Raw genomic sequence first — 19,187 nt, 5'->3', positions numbered from 1 at the left:
CCTTTTCAATGATAACAGTAAACGGGACAAATAGAGAGGATGAATCGCCCTAACAGGGACACAAACAGAAAAAAAAACATAATAGCTGTTCTAATCCACTTCCACTCAAAAGGAAAACTAAAGGCAAACCTTTCCCCCATTTTACTAAAAAGCAGATCAGCATGTAGCTCTGTGTGATATAAATGGCGACAAAAAAACTGACAGGGGTTATAACCCTCCCATGCTCTATCCAAAATGGAAAAAAAGATTTTGCCTATAGTTCTACTGTAATTAATGAGAAAGTTATTGCCCGATAAACTGGTACAGTGATGGAAAAAAGTATTTGATCCCCTGCTGATTTTGTACGTTTGACTATTGATAAAGCAATGATCAGTCTATAATTTTAATGGTCTGTTTATTTTACAAGTCAGAAACAGAATAACAAAAATGTTTTTTTTCCAGAAAACACACTTCAAAAAAAGTTATGAATTGATTTGCATTTTAATGAGTGAAATAAGTATTTTATTCCCTATCAATCAGCAATATTTCTGGCTCCCAGTTGTCTTCTGTACAGGTAACAAGCTGAGATTAGGAGCACTCTCTTAAAAGGAGTGCTCTTAATCTCAGCTTGCTACCTGTAAAAAAGACACCTATCTACAGAAGCAATCAATCAGTCAGATTCCAATCTCTCCACCATGGCCAATACCAAAGAGCCATCCAAAGATGTCAGGGATTGTAGACCTACACAAGACTGGAATGGGCTACAAGACCATCACCAAGCAGCTTGGTGAGAGGGTGACAACAGTTGGTGCGATTATTCGCAAATCGAAGAAACACAAGATAACTGTCAATCTCCCTTGATCTGGGGCTCCGTGCAAGATATCACCTCATGGAGTTTCAATGGTCATGAGGACGGTGAGGAATCAGCCCAGAACTACACAGGAGAATCTTGTCAATGATCTCAAGGCAGCTGGGACCATAGTCACCAAGAAAACAATTGGTAACACACTACGCCAAGAAGGAATGAAATCTTTCAGTGCCGTAAGGACCCCCTGCTCAAGAAAGCACATGTACAGGCCTGTTTGAAGTTTGCTAATGAACATCTGAATGATTCAGAGGAGAACTGGAAGTTGAAAGTGTTGTGGACGGATGAGACCAAAATTTAGCTCTTTGGCATCTGCTCAACGCGCCATGTTTGGAGGATGAAGAATGCTACCTACAACCCCAAGAACACCATCCCCACCCTCAAACATGGAGGTGGAAACATTATGCTTTGGGGTGTTTTTCTGCTAAGGGGACAGGACAACTTCACCGCATCAAAAGGACGATGGACGGGGCCACGTACCATCAAATCTTGGATGAGAACCTCCTTCCCTCAGCCTGGGCATTGAAATTGGGTCATGGGTGGGTATTCCAGCATGACAATGACTGAAAACACACGGCCAAGGCAACGAAGGAGTCACTCAAAAAGAAACACATTAAGGTCCTTGACTAGCCAAGCCAGTCTCCAGACCCTAATCCCATAGAAAATATGTGGAGGAAGCTGAAGGTTCGAGTTGCCACCATCCGACTCAAAACCTTAATGACTCTGCAAAGAGGAGTGGGACAAAATCCCTCCTGAGATGTGTGCAAACCCAGTGGCCAACTACAAGAAACGTCTGACCTCTGTGATTGCCAACAAGGGTTTTCCCACCAAGTACTAAGTCATGTTTTTTGTTAAGGGGTCAAATAATTATTTCACTCATTAAAATGCAAATCAATTTATAACTTTTTTGAAATGCGTTTTTCAGGATTTTCTTGTTGAGTCTCTCACTGTGTTTGCTTGATAGCATTGAAATCTGATTTAATGTTTGCTTTTATACAATGACAAAAAAATGGAAGATCAAACATAGAAAAGTGTAAAAAGACAATGAAATTGATTTTAACGCTACAATAAAAAAGTGAAAATCTATGCTCAGTTAAAATATGTGATATTCTCTTTTAATGTCCGCTCTGTTCTTGTACTGCAGGTAAAGAGAGACTCTGTCCGGATAAAGGAGAAGTATCTCAGTGAATATTGTTTCTCTGCAGTCTACATTCTCAACCTTCTGGATCTGTATGGCTTTAACTCTAGCAGCTGGGAGGACATCACATTCTTTGGCAAGGTAATGTATGCCCTCAGTATAGTGGCTAAGAGGATTTTTACTTAAAATGTAAATATTAACTTGCCATCAATCATCTCGAATGTGATAATAATTTACCACTTCCTGACCAGCCGCGGCGGATATAATGCGGCAGGTTGGCTCCCCTGGCGAATCGGCATACCGGTACGCCGGCCCGTGCAGTAGCTTTTGCGGGGGCACCCCATACAGTTAGAAACACCTTTTTAACCCCTTGATCACCATAAGTGGTAACCCCTTCCCTGCCAGTGACATTTATACAGTAATCAGTAAATTTTTTTAGCACTGATCGCTGTATAATTGTCAGTGGTCCCAAAAATGTGTCAAAAGTGTCCAATCTGTCTGCCGCAATATCGCAGAAAAAAATCGCTGATCTCCACCATTATTAGTAAAAAATTAAATAATAATAATAAAAATGCCATAAATCTATCCCATGTTTTGTAGACCAGGGGTCTCAAACTGGTGGCCCTCCAGCTGTTGCGAAACTACAAGTCCCATGAGGCATTGCAAGGCTGACAGTTGCAAGCATGACTCACACAGGCAGAGGCATGATGGGACTTGTAGTTTTGCAACAGCTGGAGGGCCGCTAGTTTGAGAACCCTGTTGTAGACGCTATAACTTTTGCGCAAACCAATCAATATACTCTTCTTGCGATTTTTATACCAAAAATATGTAGAAGAATACATATCGGCCCAAACTTTTTTGATTCAAAAAATTTAGGATATTTATTATAGCAAAAAGTAAAAGATATTGGGGGTTATTTACTAAAGGCAAATCCACTTTACTAAAGGCAAATCCACTGCACTAAAAGTGCAGTCGCTGTAGATCCGAGGGGGGCATGCAAGGAAAATAAAAAACAGCATTTTTAGCTTGCACATGATTGGATGATAAAATCAGCAGAGCTTCCCCTCATTTCAGATCTACCCTTTAGATTTACAGAGACTGCACTTCCAAGGGCACTTGTAGTGCAAACTGGATTTGCCTTTCGTAAATAACTCCTATTGTGTTTTTTTTCACAATTGACGCTTTTTTTATTTATAGCGCAAAAAATAAAAGCTGCAGAGGTGATCAAATACCACCAAAAGAAAGCTCCATTTGTGGGAAAAAAAAGGACGTCAATTTTGTTTGGGTACAACATCGCACGCAATAGTCAGTTAAAGCGACGCAGTGCCGTATCGCAAAAAATGGCCTGGTCATTGAGCAGCGAAATCTTCTGGGGCTTAAAGAAAGGCTTCTTTACAGTAAGAGCTGTGAACATGTGTAATAGCCTTCCCACAGGAGTTGATTCTCACAGACTTGATTGCTGCAAAAAGAAAAGGCCGTGTTTCAAGCAGCGCTAACTATAAATGGCAGTTGATATATTAGGATATACAGTAACTGTATAATGCTAATCCATTGTAAGATTAAATTGCTTCTGAGAATCAGTACACCATTTAGATAACACTTGATAACAATTTTTATTTGCTTATCTCTGGATCAGCTAGGGGCTAAGATTCTTTTTTGTTGTTTTACTGTGGTTAAATTTAAAGGATGTGTTTTTTTTAACCTATGTACAGTTATTAGATAGGAATCAACCATACTGTTCTAATCTTATTATGGTAACCCCTTCCCTGTCAGTATTATTTCTACAGTAATCAGTGCATTTTTTAGAGAACTGATGATCGCTGTATAAATGTCAGTGGTCCCAAAAAAGTGTCCGATCTGTCCGCTGCAATGTCGCAGTCCCGCAAAAAATCGCAGATCACCGCCATTACTAGTAAAAAATAATAATAAACATATCCCTTATTTTGTAGACGCTATAACTTTTCCACAAACCAATCAATATACGCTTTTTGCGATTTTTTTTTTTTTCTACCAAAAATATGTAGCAGAACACATATTGTCTTAACCACTTCCCGACCAGCGCACAACGATGTACGTCGACAGAATGGCACGGGCAGGCATATTGGCGTACAGGTACGTCCAATATTCAATGCCGCCCTGCCATCGGGAGCGCGCCGCCGGCGGCCCGCTCCCGCGCTGGTCGGCACCCCCGTGAGTCCGGTCGCGGGCCCCGTGGACTCGATCGGCGCGCGCATCCCCGCGATCGTCTCGCGGAGCGGCCGAATGGAGGAAATGCTGTGTAAACAACATTTCTCCATTCTGCCTAGCAACTAGTGACGCTGATCTCTGCTCCATGTGATTGGAGCAGAGATCAGTGTTCACTAAATGAAAGCCCAACCCCCCCACAGTTAGTAACACACCCCTAGGAACACTTAACCCCTACACTGCCACCCACTGGTTAACCCCTTCACTGCCAGTGTCATTTACACAGGAATCACTGCATTTATATAGCAGTGATTACTGTATAAATGACAATGGTCCCAAAAATGTGTCAAAAATGTCCGATGGGTCCCCCACAATGTCGCAGTCACAATAAAAATCGCTGATTGCCGCCATTACTAGTAAAAAAATAAATAATAAAAAATTATTAATAAAAATGCTATAAAACTATCCCTATTTTGTAAACGCTATAACTTTTGCGCAAACCTATCAATAATCGCTTATTGCGATTTTTTTTTACCAAAAATATGTAGAAGAATACGTATCGGCCTAAACTGAGGGAAAAAAATGTTTTTTTATATATTTTTGGGGGATATTTATTACAAAAAGTAAAAAATAATGCGTTTTTTTCAAAATTGGCGCTCTATTTTTGGTTATAGCGCAAAAAATTAAAACCGCAGGGGTGATCAAATACCACCAAAAGAAAGCTCTATTTGTGGGAAAAAAAGGACGTCAATTTTGTTTGGGAGTCACGTCGCACGACCGCGCAATTGTCAGTTAAAGCGACGCAGTGCCGAATCGCAAAAAGGGGTCTGGTCTTTGACCAGCAAATTGGTCCGGTCTGCAAGTGGTTAAATTGATGAATACACTTGTTTTTATATATATATATATATATATATATATATATATATATATATATAATATAATTTATTTATTTTTTCATATGTATTATAACAGAAAGTAAAAAAATCTATAAATGTTTTTTCAAATTTTTTTTTTTTTAAGTCAGCAGCTACAAACACTGTAGCTGCTGACTTTTAATAAGGACACTTACCTGTCCAATGATCCCGCAATGTCAGCCACCCCAAGGCCGATCCCTCCATCGGATCGGCTGCCAGAGCCTCCATCTTAACGAAGGGAAACAGGCAGTGGAGCCTTGCGGCTTCACTGCCCATTTCCTTCTGCGCATGCGAGAGTCATGCAGCACTTTGTGAATGGCCCCGTTGTTTTCTGGGGGACACACACATGTCCTAGAAGGCAACGGGGCCGCTCACCGAAGAGGAGGAAGCGCCGCAGAATAGGAAAAGGCAGATTAGGAATACTGCCTAGCAACAGCGGTTTCAGGTAAGTAAAACAAATATATATATATATATATATATATATATATATATATATATATATATATATATATATATATATATATATATATATATTTTTTTTTTTTTTTTTTTTTTTTTTTTTAAGAATTTTAATGCTTTTTTTTTTTTTTTGGTGGCCCTCCACTTTAAGGGAGTAAATCCTTCCAGGACTGAAGTGGTTAAATAATAAAGCCATGTGTACTACTTTTCTCATTGTTTTAAGTTTGTAATATTCTATATTTGGAGGCACTGCATTATTTTCTTTGTATATTTATTGTTGAATTTTCTACATTTTTGGCTAGGTTCACACTAGCCTATGCTTGGAAAAGTAATCTGCAGTGGATCACCTTTTAGAGTTGTAAACAGCTTTTGGGAGGTGGTGGCTCCTGAATGCCTGTTTATTTTTATTTTTTTTAAATTGTAATGGAGCTTATGCATCGGCCACCGAAAGTCTAAAATACAGCCAGGGAAAGCTGTTTACATGTTGTGGTCACAGCAAATGTATTGCATCATGTCAGCCTGAAAGGTGGCACTGCCCATCAAGCTCACCTATTTAAGGTTTGCGCCACCAACGCAAGCCAAATACATGCTGGATGGCTAAGCAGCATGTGGTGGCAGCAGGACACCACTTCAATGGGTGATATTGATAGCCAGTGCCGCCTGTTAGCCTGACATGCCACATTAAATTTACCACAGCTTATGGCCTCTCCTTCGCCTGTATTTTAGATGTTAAGTGGGCCACCAGGGAATGGTAAAACCACAGCCCTGCCACCTGCTTATACCGATCCCCCAATGGCCTATGTAAATGAGACCTTTATGATATAGCTTATCTAAACCCAAAAACAAAAATGTAATCTATTGCAGCTTACCAGTCCTTAAATGCCTGAATTCGTTTTTTTGTTTTTTTTTTTAAATTAGGAACATTTTCAGCAAGTAAAGACTTCCTGTGAGCTGAACAGAGGCAGACATGTTTCAAGTTCAATCTGTGTGACAACATACTGAATTTGGGGTTTTCACTCGCTGTAAGCCATAATCATCAAGATTAAAAGAAAGAAATGCTTGAAATATATCACTCTGTGTGTAATGCAACCATATAAAATATAGGAGTTTCACCTTTTGGATTTAATTACTGAAATGTAGAGAAGAGACGATTGCAGATAAACAGATACAACTTATACCGGATGGTATGTTTCATCTCTGTGTATCACCTGAGGATAGTCATTTCTCTGGGTATATGGAAGGGTTTACAACCACTTTAAAATAGCAGTTCACCCTAATACTAAAATCTCTAAATCTAGTGGCATCCACAATCTAAGACAATCCTATCTAGCCCTGTAAAGAAGAAATCGCTATATGTAGCTTTTCTGAAGCCGCTTTCATCTGGTCCTACACTGAGCTGTCAGCGAGGTCTTCTCTGTGTAGGCGGGTGCAGAAGAGGCAGCCAAAAACAGAAGCCCCATAGTAAGTCTATGGGTGACTTCAGTTCCCAGGCATTTCCCAGCCATTGTCGGTTGTCTTTTTCTGTAGAGCTTCTGCCATTAGAGACCGGACCGGAGCAGCTTCAGAAAAGGTATGTACAGGTGCATCTCAAAAAATTAGAATATCATCAAAAAGTTAATTTATTTCAGTAATTCAATTCAAAAAGTGAAACTCCTATATTTTATATAGATTGATATAGAGTGATATATTCCAAGCATTTCTTTCTTTTAATTTTGATGATTATGGCTTACAGCGAGTGAAAACAATGACAATTGCACGGTCGTGCGATGTTGCAACCAAACAAAATTGATGTCCTTTTTTCTCCCACAAATAGAGCTTTGTTTTGGTGATATTTGATCATCTGCGGTTTTTATTTTTTGTGCTATAAACAAAAAAGCCCGACAATTTTGAAAAAAAATGCTGTATTTATCGCTGTATAACACGCACTTTTTCCCCCTTAAAATCAGGGGAAAATCGTGGGTGTGTGTTATACGCTGATCCCACGCTGTCTGAGGGGAAGAGGAATGCTGCCAACATAGAATGAGCCGAGTGTACTGTGTACTCGGCGAGGCTTGGCTCCGCTCGCAGTCACGCCCAGTCCCGCCCCTGAGCATTTACATCCCACCATTGTGTCAATCATAGGAGCCAGGCCAAGGGGTGGGACTGCGAAATGAGCCGTGAGGAGCCGAGGACATCCGGCTCTGTCTCTCGGCGGTCATGCTGCAATTGGGCATGGCTGCAGATGGACACTATTGGGCATGGCTGCAGATGGACACTATTGGGCATGGCTGCAGATGGACACTATTGGGCATGGCTGCAGATGGACACTGATCATTCAGCAATGATGGACAAGGCTGCAGATGGACACTGATAAGGCTGCTTTGATCATTTAAATGTAAGTTTTTTTCCTTAAACTTCCCTCCTAAAAGTTTTTTTCCTTAAACTTCCCTCCTAAAAGTTTTTTTCCTTAAACTTCCCTCCTAAAAGTTTTTTTCCTTAAACTTCCCTCCTAAACTTGGGGTGCGTGTTACGCCAATAAATACGGTATATATTTTAATTTCACCTATAATACATATCCAGAAAATATATTAAAAAAATGATTTATTCATCAGTTTAGGCTAATATATATTCTGCTACATATTTTTGATTAAACAAAATAGCAATAAGCATATTTTGATTGGTTTGTGCAAAAGTTATAGCATTTACAAAATAGGGCAGAGATTAAGAGATTAGTGATCAGTGCTAAATAAATTCACTGATCACTGTATAAATGGCACTGGCAGGGAAAGGGTTAACACTAGGGGGCGATCAAGGGCTTAAGTGTTCCCTAGGAGGGTGTTTCTAACTTTGTACATTCTTTAGAAAGTGCACATCATGTTGCAAATCTTTCTTCACCTTCCACCTGTAGGTGTGGAGTTTTGGCATACACTGTGTGTGAGCTGATTGAAGGAAAGGCACACCCCCCGTCCACATAGGCAGAGGAACGAAGAAACTTGCAGAGCTGTGCTGTGAATAGACAAGCTCTCTGCTTACCTGTCTCTAAGCTCCCTCCCCAACACAAATTTCCAGTTGCTTTTATCGCCTTTGTCGGAGAGCTTATCAGAAGTTATCATGCTGATAACAGAAGAACGGAGAGAGATAAATAAATACTACAGATATATGTACCCAGGTCAGATTTCATGAATGGGGTTTACATCCATTTTAAGGAATGAATGTGGGAAAGAAAACAAATGCAGCCAACACATCTAAGGACTGGTAAGCTGCGACGTATGAAATTTGTGTTCTTAGGTTTAGATATGTTGACTCTCATCCAAGCTAGTGGCTTTCCAGCATGAAAAACTGCTGTCTCTTTCAAGAGAGTCAAGGCCTATTCACTCAGGTGTAGTGGGACTGTGTTGGGTGACTATTCCAGCGCAGTCCCACCGCATGGCAAGAAAAAATGCCTTGGCTCTTTTTCTACCCCATTCACTGTAGTAAGAGCAAGCCAGAAGAGCAGAAGGTCATGATTAATTAGCATCTCCATTCATTTGTATTCAGGACTGCTTTGTGCTTTAGCGTAATACCGAATTATCATGGTTATATTGTATTTATACTCTGTATCATCTCTACAGATCCAGGGTAGCGATGCTGGATGGACTCTGGGGTACATGCTGAACCTGACCAATATGATCCCAGCTGAGCTTGCCCCTTCCCCTCCGCTGTCACACGGTGGATATGTCGGACTCATGGTCTTCTTCTCCGTTTTCTTATTATTCATCCTTTTGACTTGCTGGCTGACATTCCGAAAACCAAAATGTCTACAGAAGGGCATAATCTAGAGGCCTCATTGTATTCCGACCACCAGAGATGGACAAGGAGCTGCCCTGCAAGATTTTGCTCGCCGTGGATTAATATGGTGACTTTGCAGACAGCATCGACCAATCAGAAGAGGACATTGAACAGTGAAATCGAGCGAAGCTGAAATGACGGGACATATAAGCCGGGCATGGACCTGAGTGCTGCCGTTCCTGAACGGGTCGTTTTTTTTTTTTTTTAATCAACTTCATATTTATGAAGAGAATAATTAACATTTATCCTTTTCAAGAGAGGGATAGGATGGAAGACTGTGAGTAGAAGACTATGACCAATGAACACGGCCGCGGGGCTCATGTTCGCAATTACAAAAAAATAAATAAACTGATCTCAGGTTACATCATATAATTAGCTCTATTATTGTATTTTTATAAGTCTGTTACATTTATAATAAGTTACATTCCTTTGTCCTTGTCGAGAAAGCCATAGTATTGCTACTGTCTACCCAAACACAATATGTTTATATATAAAAGGAGAAAAAAATTCCACTGTCACTGTGGGTTTGCGTGTGCTTGACCAAACACTGTGTTAACGTTCCTGCAGCTACTTCCATGTATGATAACATGACGTTTCTGAATACAAAGTCCCTGCAAGGGGCTATGTGGGGGGACATGTGGCAGTGGCTATGTACATTATTTTATTTAATAGTGCATTACGTTCAATATTAAACTTTGAACTGTACAAAGGAAGCAGAACATATCTCCACAAGCTCTATTATTCATCTAGGCAAGCCATTCTCAACCAGGCTTCAGTGGATCACTGGGGTTCCTCCAGAGGTTGCTAGGGATTCCTTGAGCTGTGGCTGATTGACTTCTCATCTGATGGTGCCTGTATAGTTCCAGGGTCATTGCCACTTGGCAGAGCCAGCACAGTGACACCAATAATGTTTTTAGCTGTTTTTAAGGCTGGCATTCTGACCTGAACTTCTGTAAGGGAACAACTTCCCACTGGCCACCATAGGTCCCTCAATTAATGAGTTTTAGTAGTGATTCTTTGAGACTTGAAAATAATTTCATGGGTTCCCCAAGGGGTTGTGTGGGGGACATGTGGCAGTGACTGTACGTTATTTAATTTAATAGTTTATTCTGGTAAATATTAAACTTTGAAATGCATAAAGGAAGCAGAAAACATCTCCACAGACTCTAGTATTCCTCTAGACCAGCCATTTTTAACCAGAGTTCCTTGGATCCTAGGGGTTCCTCCAAAGTTTGCTAGGGGCTCCTTGAGTTGTGACTGAATGACCTCTCATCTTATGGTGCCTCTATAGTTCCGGAGTTAATGCTACTTGGTAGATCCAGCAGCATGACACCAATAATCTTTTTAGCTGTTTGTAAGGCTGGCATTCTGACCCTAACTTCTGTAAGGGACCTTCTTTCCACTGGCCACCATAGGTCCCTCAGTGAATCAGTTTTAGTAAGGGCTCCTCAAGACCTGAAAATTATTTCATGAGTTCTCCAAGGGGTTGTGTAGGGGACATGTGGCAGTGGCTATGTATGTTATCTAATTTAATAGTGTAGTCCGGTCAATATTAAACCTTGAAATTCATAAAGGAAGCAGAGAACATCTCCACAGACTCTATTATTCATCTAGGCTAGCCATCCTCAACCAGGCTTCCATGGATCGTTGGGGTTCCTCCAGAGGTTGCTAGGGATTCCTTGAGCTGTGGCTGATTGATCTTCCATCTGATGGTGTCTGTATAGTTCTGGGGTTAATGCCACTTGGTAGAGCCAGCAGCATGACACCAATGATAATTGTATCTGTCTTTCAAATGGTTGTAAAGCCTCAAGGTTTTTAACCTTAATGCATTCTATGCATTAAGGTGAACAACCTTCTGTGCTGCAGCTCCCCCCAGACCCCCCCCCCCTTTTTCTTACCTGAGCCCGATCCAGCGATGTGCATGAGTGCAGCAGCTCCAGCCGCTGTCTCTCTTCTGATTGGACAGGGCTCCCACTGCTGTCAATCAAATCCATTAGCACGGGGGGGGGGGGGGGCGGGGCTGTGTCAATGGATGCAGCAGTGGGACTCTAAAGTGAGTCCACACAGGTGCCCCAGGGAAAGTGGCTTTTCATCAGGGTCAGGAGCACCAGAGGGTCATCCCAAAAGAGGAGGATTGGGGTGTTGTGCAGAGTATTGAAATTATGCACTGAAAGCTTCTCGGATACAGCAATAGGCTTTACTTTTATGGAGGAATGTTAGAACACGTCTTTTCATTGAACAGGAACAAGGAGAATTCAACTACACACACCTAGGAACAAGGGTACTTCCACTCATTACATTACCATAGTATACAAACTATAACACTGCAGTGCCACCTGCTGGATAGATAGGTATAATGCATACATATAGTCCACACTATTAAAAGCTACTTGCTGTTGCTTCTCCAACATGGGGCTGCTCTGTGCAAAACGATTGCATAGAGCAGGTAATGGTATAGGCAAATTGGGGTTTACAACCCCTTTAAGGCTGGCATTTTGACCTGAATTTCTATAAGGGACCTTCTTCCCACTGGCCACCATAGGTCCCTCAATGAATCGGTTTTAGTAAGGGTTCCTTGTGACCGGAAAAAAAAAGTAATGGGTTCCCCAGGGGGTTATGCGGGGGGCATGTGGCAGTGGCTATGTATGTTATTTAATTCAATAGTGCATTCCAGTCAATAATAAACCTTTAACTGCATAAAGGAAACAAATCTACCTGTGTGCTGGTGCAGAGTTCCCCTCACTTCCTCTCTGGTTATATGCTGTCAGCAGGACAGGAAGTAAGGATAAATCCCTCTAATAGAGCCGTGGGTAGCAGTACAAACCCAACACCCAGTGGGTGTTCAGACCTTTCCCACTTTATCCTAAGCTAAGAAAAATGTTTTAGCTGGACATACACTTTAAGAAATAGGTTTTTTACAGCCACTAGTAGGATTCAGACTTGCCAGGGCAGTTTAAATATCATTAGTAATACAAGAAACAGATAGGGAGTACGTTTAACAACACAAGCTTCAGGAAATACAATCCCAGTGACCCTGTGAGATGTCCTCTGGAGTTTTGCTCCAGTTACAGAGAAGTCAAAGAAATTAGGTGAATATTCTGACTTTTCCACAGCTGCGTTGTTTGCTGGATAATATCAGTAGCTCACTGAATGCTTTCCCTTTTTCTTTAGAATTGCTCTTTAACAATAAATGTTTTCCTTACTAGCTCCCATTTCTTGCATCAGAGTTTTGCACGCCTGTCAATCGTTGCGTACATTTTCTGTTATGCTATCCATAGACAGCTGTATGATCTGACCACAGTGTGAACTTGTAGATGGGTAATGATGACATAGATGTGCACATGTCTATGACCAAGCATGCATGTTTATGCACTGAGGAGTGCTCTCAGATTGTATGCAGCCTGTTCTGTTATAAAACTGCTAACTTGGTATTTACCTTGTACATTACCACAACCTATTGAAGAATACTTTTGTCTTCCTAAAGTATCTCAAATGCTTACATGTCTGTCTGATTATTTCTATCAGCTACCGAGTCTATAAACTGTTATAAAAATAATGCATACATTCACAGCCGAGTGATTCATCTCCAGAGCCTGTGCATGCAGCACCGCACGTACACCATATTACCAAAAGAATTGGGAAACAAAACGTTGTTGTTGGAAAGTCCGATTGTGTGTACACAAGTCCGTCGCACAAAAGTACACGCATGCTCGGAATCAAGCTGAAGGAGCTGCATTGGCTATTAAACTTCCTTTTTCTCGGTTCATCGTACGTCTTGTACGTCACCGGGTTTCCACTTTCGGAATTGTTGGCCAACAGTTGTGTGACCATGTGTATGCAAGACAAGTGTGAGCCAACAACCTTCATGTTGGCGGAAAGTCCGATCTTGTGTGTGTCGGGCATAAGAGTTCCCTTCACTGGAACTAAGGGGCCAAGCCAAACCCATAAAAAACAAACCAACACCATAATCCCCCCCTCCAGCAAATGATATGGTCCAGTGCACAAAGCAAGGTCCATAAAGGCATAGATGAGTTTGGGGTGGAGGAACTTGACTGGCCTGCACATTCCGATAGAACACATTTTGGATGAATTACAGCGGGATTGTGCTTCTGGAAGAATGGTCAAATCTTCCCAGAGACACACTCCTAAACCTTGTGGACAGCCTTCCCAGAAGAGTTGAAGCTGTTCTAGCTGCAAAGGGCGGGCCAACTTAATATTGAACCCTACGGACTGAGACTAGGATGCCATTAAAGTTCATGTGCGTGTAAAGGCAGGTGTTCCAATACTTTTGGTAATATAGAGTATACGTGCCTAGATAGAGTGACAAACTGGTGATGATAAAAATGCAATTATAAAGTCTAACCACTAGGAGGCACAAGGAGACTTTAGTCACCATTCTGAGAAGGTGGTAAGGTTCTGTTGTACAGGACTAATCCTTAATGATGTCCAATTCCAAAAGTATCAGACAGCAAAATATTGGTGTTGCCATACCTCACATCTTTCTGTGATGGGAATGAAGGACACCTTTCAGTATTTTAGAGTATGAAAGCAAAGGACAAATACTGTGATGTTCCAAGTTACATCGTCCATGAAGCATCGATACTCAAAAATGACTGATTTAAACCTACAAGTGATTTTTTTTTCTCCATTTTTCTCCATTACTTATTCTTTATGGTGGCTTTTCAAACGAACAAATTCAATCATTTAGCCGTAATTCACCCTGCTCTGACTTCTCATGCTATGTGTGACGCAGAAAGCCGCAAAGTCTCAGTGGAAGTTGCACAGCTTTGAGGTCGCGGCAGTGTGAAACAAGCCTAATGCCGCGTACACACGAGCGGACTGTATGGCGTACTTAGTCCGTCATACAATCCGACGGACAGTCCGTCATACTTTCCACTGAACGGACTTGACCACACACGTATACCCAAACAGTCCGACGAAAGCTTGCGCGATGACGTGTACAGCACGTACGACGGGACTAGAAATAGGAAGTCCAATACACAGCAAAGCACCCTTCCGCCGTGTAAATCCTTTCTGGGCATGCGCCATTCTTAGTCCGTCGAACTAGCATACTGACGAGCGGATTGTCCGCTGAAACCAAAGTACGACGGACAGAATTTCGAAAAATCCGAAATACTTAGTACGCCAGACTGCACGCTGAAAAAGTCCGCTGAAGCCCACACACGAGCGGACTGTCCACTGAAATGTGTTTCGACGGAATAAGTACGCCATACAGTCCGCCCCTGTGTACGCGGCATTAGTGCTTGGATGTATGGTTCACTGCAGTACAACACTTCTGGTAATTAAGTTTATTTATGAAGGTCTACAGGTCAGACAAAAAAGAAGGGCAAATAAGATGGAAAAAGGAACAGGATTTGGTTCCAAAAGAGCGTCCGTTCCTCCAAATCAGGGACAGTTGGGAGCTACGGTGTTCTAGACACCAATATAAAAGATATTTGCTTCCACTTTCTAGCCATCTTTGGTAAACCCCAAAGTTGCAATCATCTAGTGCAGACAGTAGTGACCCAATATTAATATGTGCCGCCACTAACACCCACTACCCGAAAATGTCTAATCTTTTACATGGAGGGTCTTCTGCCCATGTTGATGCTAATCCTTCCACCCACCATTTACGACTGCACTGTAAGAACCTCAGTGACCAGTAAATGTCTGTGAAGGTTCTCATGTATCGGATCATGGTATCTCATAGTAGTTGGTCACATTCAACTGGATTTGTTCTGTATTTTTAAAGATGTTTTCCATGGTCATTAGATCCAGGCTTAATGTGTGATTATAAGTGTTGGGGTATCTTCTTGACCCTCATTAGAATTGAAGAAGTGGCTTGGATAAGCTAGGAAATATCTTCAACATTACAGAACAAGGCCAGTTGAATGTGACCAACCACCACAAGAACGACCAGTAAATGTTCTGTCGTTAGACTTTTCAATGATTCTCGGTGGCTTCAGCTGTCCCCCACCAGCTATCGGGCTGAGAACCGAGCGATCACATGACCACTGACCACTCAGTTCTCGGTCTGCTCTGAGCAGAAAGCGGCAACTATTAGTCAGTGCTCTTTGCCCTGCCCCTCCAGCTCTCACTAAAGCGTTGGGCTGTGGAGAGGGTAGGAACAGCTGGCTCAGGCTCTTAGAGGTGTGCTGAGAGGCTGAGCCACGTACCACTCAGACCATCAGGGTGGATCCTGACATTGGATCCCTCCTGATCAAATCACCTGTGCAAAATAATGGTATTTCAAGTACCCCCTTTTGGGGGTACTACCCTTTGGGGGTACTGGAGTATAGAAACATTGCTGTAAACTACTAATCCCTTCCCCTCTCCCCCCATGTGATAGTGAACAACGGTAGGCGTGTTTTAAAGTAGAAATCCAGGTTTACTATCACTTAAAATAGCTTAAGTGGGCCAAGCTCACCCAAACAAATAATTTCCATGCCAGAAGTGTCTGTCCACTTGGTGTAATTGACTGCGGTAGCATTACCTACATACAGTAAGTGGCGCTCTGTGCTGGCAAGAGTATAAGACCTTCCTCTCTTCTGCCACCATTCAGGAGAAGCCTTGTATTTTTGAGTACAAGGTTTCCTTTGATTGGATGAGGTGGAGAGGCAGGTGGATGACGTCACAATCTCCACCTCAACCAATCAGAGGTAGTGATAGCGAGCCTGGAGTTCTACTTTTAGTCCAGCCTGCAGGACTGCCATGGTTCCCCCCAGTACATATATTGGAGGAGTGAATTTAGCCAGCCATATACAGGAAGTATGTTAGGATCATCAGATTAAAATAAAGGGAAAAAAGGGATACTATAGAAGCCAACTCATCGAAGGGCTGGTAAGTATATATTACATTTTTGTTTCTGGGTTTAGGTATGATATGCAAAGCTCAACTGTCCCTGATTTGTAACACAGTCCCTCTGTCCTCCGAATTTTTCCTCATTTTGGTCTGATCTATATAGTTGTATATAAAATGCACTTTTTAACCTTCAAAAAGTGTTTTCTTGTGCTAAACCTTTTATCCAATTTCTAAATTTCTGTATTTGTAAATTTCAAAAGCCAATATAACGTAATAATTGTGGTAAAAAAAAGGTCTTGTGGGTTTACCTATTTTTTATATATATATATATATATATATATATATATATATATATAATGCTCTGTTAAGGGGGTGTGTCCTACGCCTATATATTTTTGCTAATAGGTGCCTCTCGTTCCCATCTCAAAAAGTTGGGAGGTATGGATATGCTATAGAGCAATGGTCGCCAAACTGCGGCCCAGGGGCTGGATGCAGCCCTTTGCTTGTTTTTATCTGGCCCTTGGGGCACTATTTTCTTCACTGACGCTAACAATGGGGCACAATTCCTCCCAATAACACCAACTGTGGGGCCCAATGACAACAACAATGGGGCACAATTCCTCCCAATGACACCAATGATGGGACACAATTTCTAACAATGACCCCAATGATGGGGCCCAGTGACACCAATTATGGGATACAATTTCTACCAATGACACCAAAGATGGGGCATTCCTTATTCCAACTGATGCTGGAACTTTTTCTACTCCAGATGGCCACAGCCTGGCCCCCCTGAAGTCTGAAGAACAGTAAATGGGCCCTTTGTTTGTAAAAACCTCTGCTATAGAGGCATAACCTAATAATGTCCCCCAACCTTTGTAGCTTACCATTGCCACATCTTTCTTTCAGCAAACTGTCTTCTCAAAAATTTTCAGTTGCATGTTACTGTTACATAGACACTAGATGTATTGAGCATATGTTCTTCTGTCCCCCTCGTCCTGAAGGCTGTGTTGAGTGAGTGACAGGCACCCATTGATGATTCCTACAACTAGAGCTGCTGTAATTGCAAATATGACTTTCTTTAATAAATTGTGCAATAGCAAAGGGCAATACATATTGTGGTAATGGATAGAAACCACTCAGGATTTAAATGGATTCCTATTGATAGCTATGGAGACTGCACTTCGAACATTGAACATTTTTTTGCCCATAAGACTGCATTACTTTTCCTGAAAGCACCCAATGTAGGGCATAAGGCCGCGTCTCTGGTCCATTCAGAGAACACGGTGCTGTCAAAGATGTGGTCAGGGGGTGGTGAGAATAGTCCACCTACATGAGCCAAGCCGACCGCATATGACCCGATTATTAACTGGTCATGTCTTCTATAGGAGAGTCTTGTGCTTTCTTCATGACTATCATTCATTTTCTGCCACTAATGTTCATGCTGTGTTCTCTGCTATATATGGTTTGGCAATGATTTTAAAGGGAATTTAAACGAAAAAACGTAGTATTTTATGTACCTTATTCTATGTATGTAGTTCTATATTATATAAATAAAACATATCAGGTTTCTTAGTTCTGAACCTTTTATTGAACATTTGTTTCTGGACATGTTTTCTGCATATAGGTGCTGTACAATAATTCTTCCACCATAATGCTTGTTTAAAGGATCAAAAGGCAAAATTTTTTTTTTTTTAATAACAAACATGTTATACTTACCTCCACTGTGCAGCTCGTTTTACACAGAGTGACCCCGAACCTGCTGTTCTGGGGTCCCTCGGCAGCTGTCTCAGCTCCCTCCCACAAGGACTCCACAACTTCATGCGAGCTCCCTCGCATAGTGTGGAGTGCTTGCGGGCACGCTCCCGTGATACATCAAGCGGCCGTAGCCGCTCAATTTATCACTCGACCCTGCCCCCAGCATGCCGCATCATTGGATGTGATTGACAGCTGCTTTCAATCCATCCACTCTAGCCAATCAACGGCCAGGGTGAGCGGCGAAGAGGATGTCGGGGGCGAGCTCAGGTCTTTCCAGGGGTCAGGTAAGTAAAACGGGGGGACTGGGAGCGCCGGTATTGTCAGATGTTTTTTCACCTTAATGCATAGAATGCATTAAGGTGAAAAAACGTTTATCTTTACAACCCCTTTAAAGATGAATTCCATGTTTGACAATTTTTACTGGTTTATTGGTCCAGCAAATTAATAGTTAAAGTGTTACTAAACCCACAACAGTAAAATCAGTCTGTATTTGCAGTAAAGCATGCTTGTCATACTCACTGTGGACCCTAAGGGGTTAAACCTCAGCATTGTGTAAAAAAGGCTGTTTGATCCAGTCTACTCCTCCCCTTCTTCCACAATCTCCAATCAATCTCTTTATAGTACAGAGCCTAGGGGGCACGCTACGCATGCTGAGATTGGTGTGTGTTGCTAAAAAGGAAGAACAAATTTGACTTCACTTCGCCCAATATCCGTATATATGTCTAAGAGAAAAACAATTGCGGGCTGAAATCGTTCAGACTCCGCCTATATAAATTGGACTTCAGCATAGAAGACCACACAAGTGAATTCCATAAAATATGTTTATTCAAACAATATTAAAATTAATTAATAAAATATAGGCATAGATGCCTCCACCTGTCTACTCTGTTCCTCTCCTTCTTCCACTGTCCCCAATCAATCTCTGGATAAGACAGAGCATTTGTAGTCACTCTGCACATGCTCCGTTTGGTGTGTATTGCTAGAGATTTTTTTTTTCTTGGGAGGCTGCATGTGATCAGCACAGGGCCAATCATCACTGCCGAGACAGGGGGTCAAGGGTCATGCAGCCTCATTGGACAGTCAGAGGAGAATTAAAAACTCCTCCTACAAGCTTTAACCAGACACTGATGGATGTCACAGGACTGCTATACACTGATGATGAGAAAAGGTATTTAGCTGTTTATATTTACTAAAATAACGGAAAATTGTATCAAATACCGTAATTTTCCTTTCCTGATGCCAAAGCATGGCAGCATACTAGTGATAGAGCTCCGCCTCTTGA

At 41.7% G+C, this 19,187-nt stretch overlaps 1 protein-coding gene across 3 annotated transcripts in view; it reads left to right on the top strand.

Annotated features, from left to right (window-relative positions):
- ENTPD1 (ectonucleoside triphosphate diphosphohydrolase 1) overlaps window positions 1-17,722 on the top strand; it is a 168,488-nt gene extending 150,766 nt beyond the window's left edge. For all 3 annotated transcript variants that reach the window (XM_077455486.1, XM_077455483.1, XM_077455484.1), the window contains 2 exons: window positions 1,989-2,123; window positions 9,130-17,722. In XM_077455486.1, coding sequence (XP_077311612.1) covers window positions 1,989-2,123; window positions 9,130-9,336 — 342 coding nt within the window. In that variant the 3' untranslated portion in view covers window positions 9,337-17,722. The remainder of the gene's footprint in view (window positions 1-1,988; window positions 2,124-9,129) is intronic.
- The last annotated feature ends 1,465 nt before the right edge of the window (window positions 17,723-19,187 follow it).

Source organism: Lithobates pipiens, unplaced genomic scaffold, assembly GCF_037356315.1.
Source record: "Lithobates pipiens isolate NorthernLeopardFrog02 unplaced genomic scaffold, aLitPip1_a1.2 Scaffold_25, whole genome shotgun sequence".
NCBI classification, from domain to species: Eukaryota; Metazoa; Chordata; class Amphibia; order Anura; family Ranidae; genus Lithobates; species Lithobates pipiens.
Note: the sequence above shows the minus strand (reverse complement) of the source record. Positions and strands in the feature narration are given on the sequence as shown.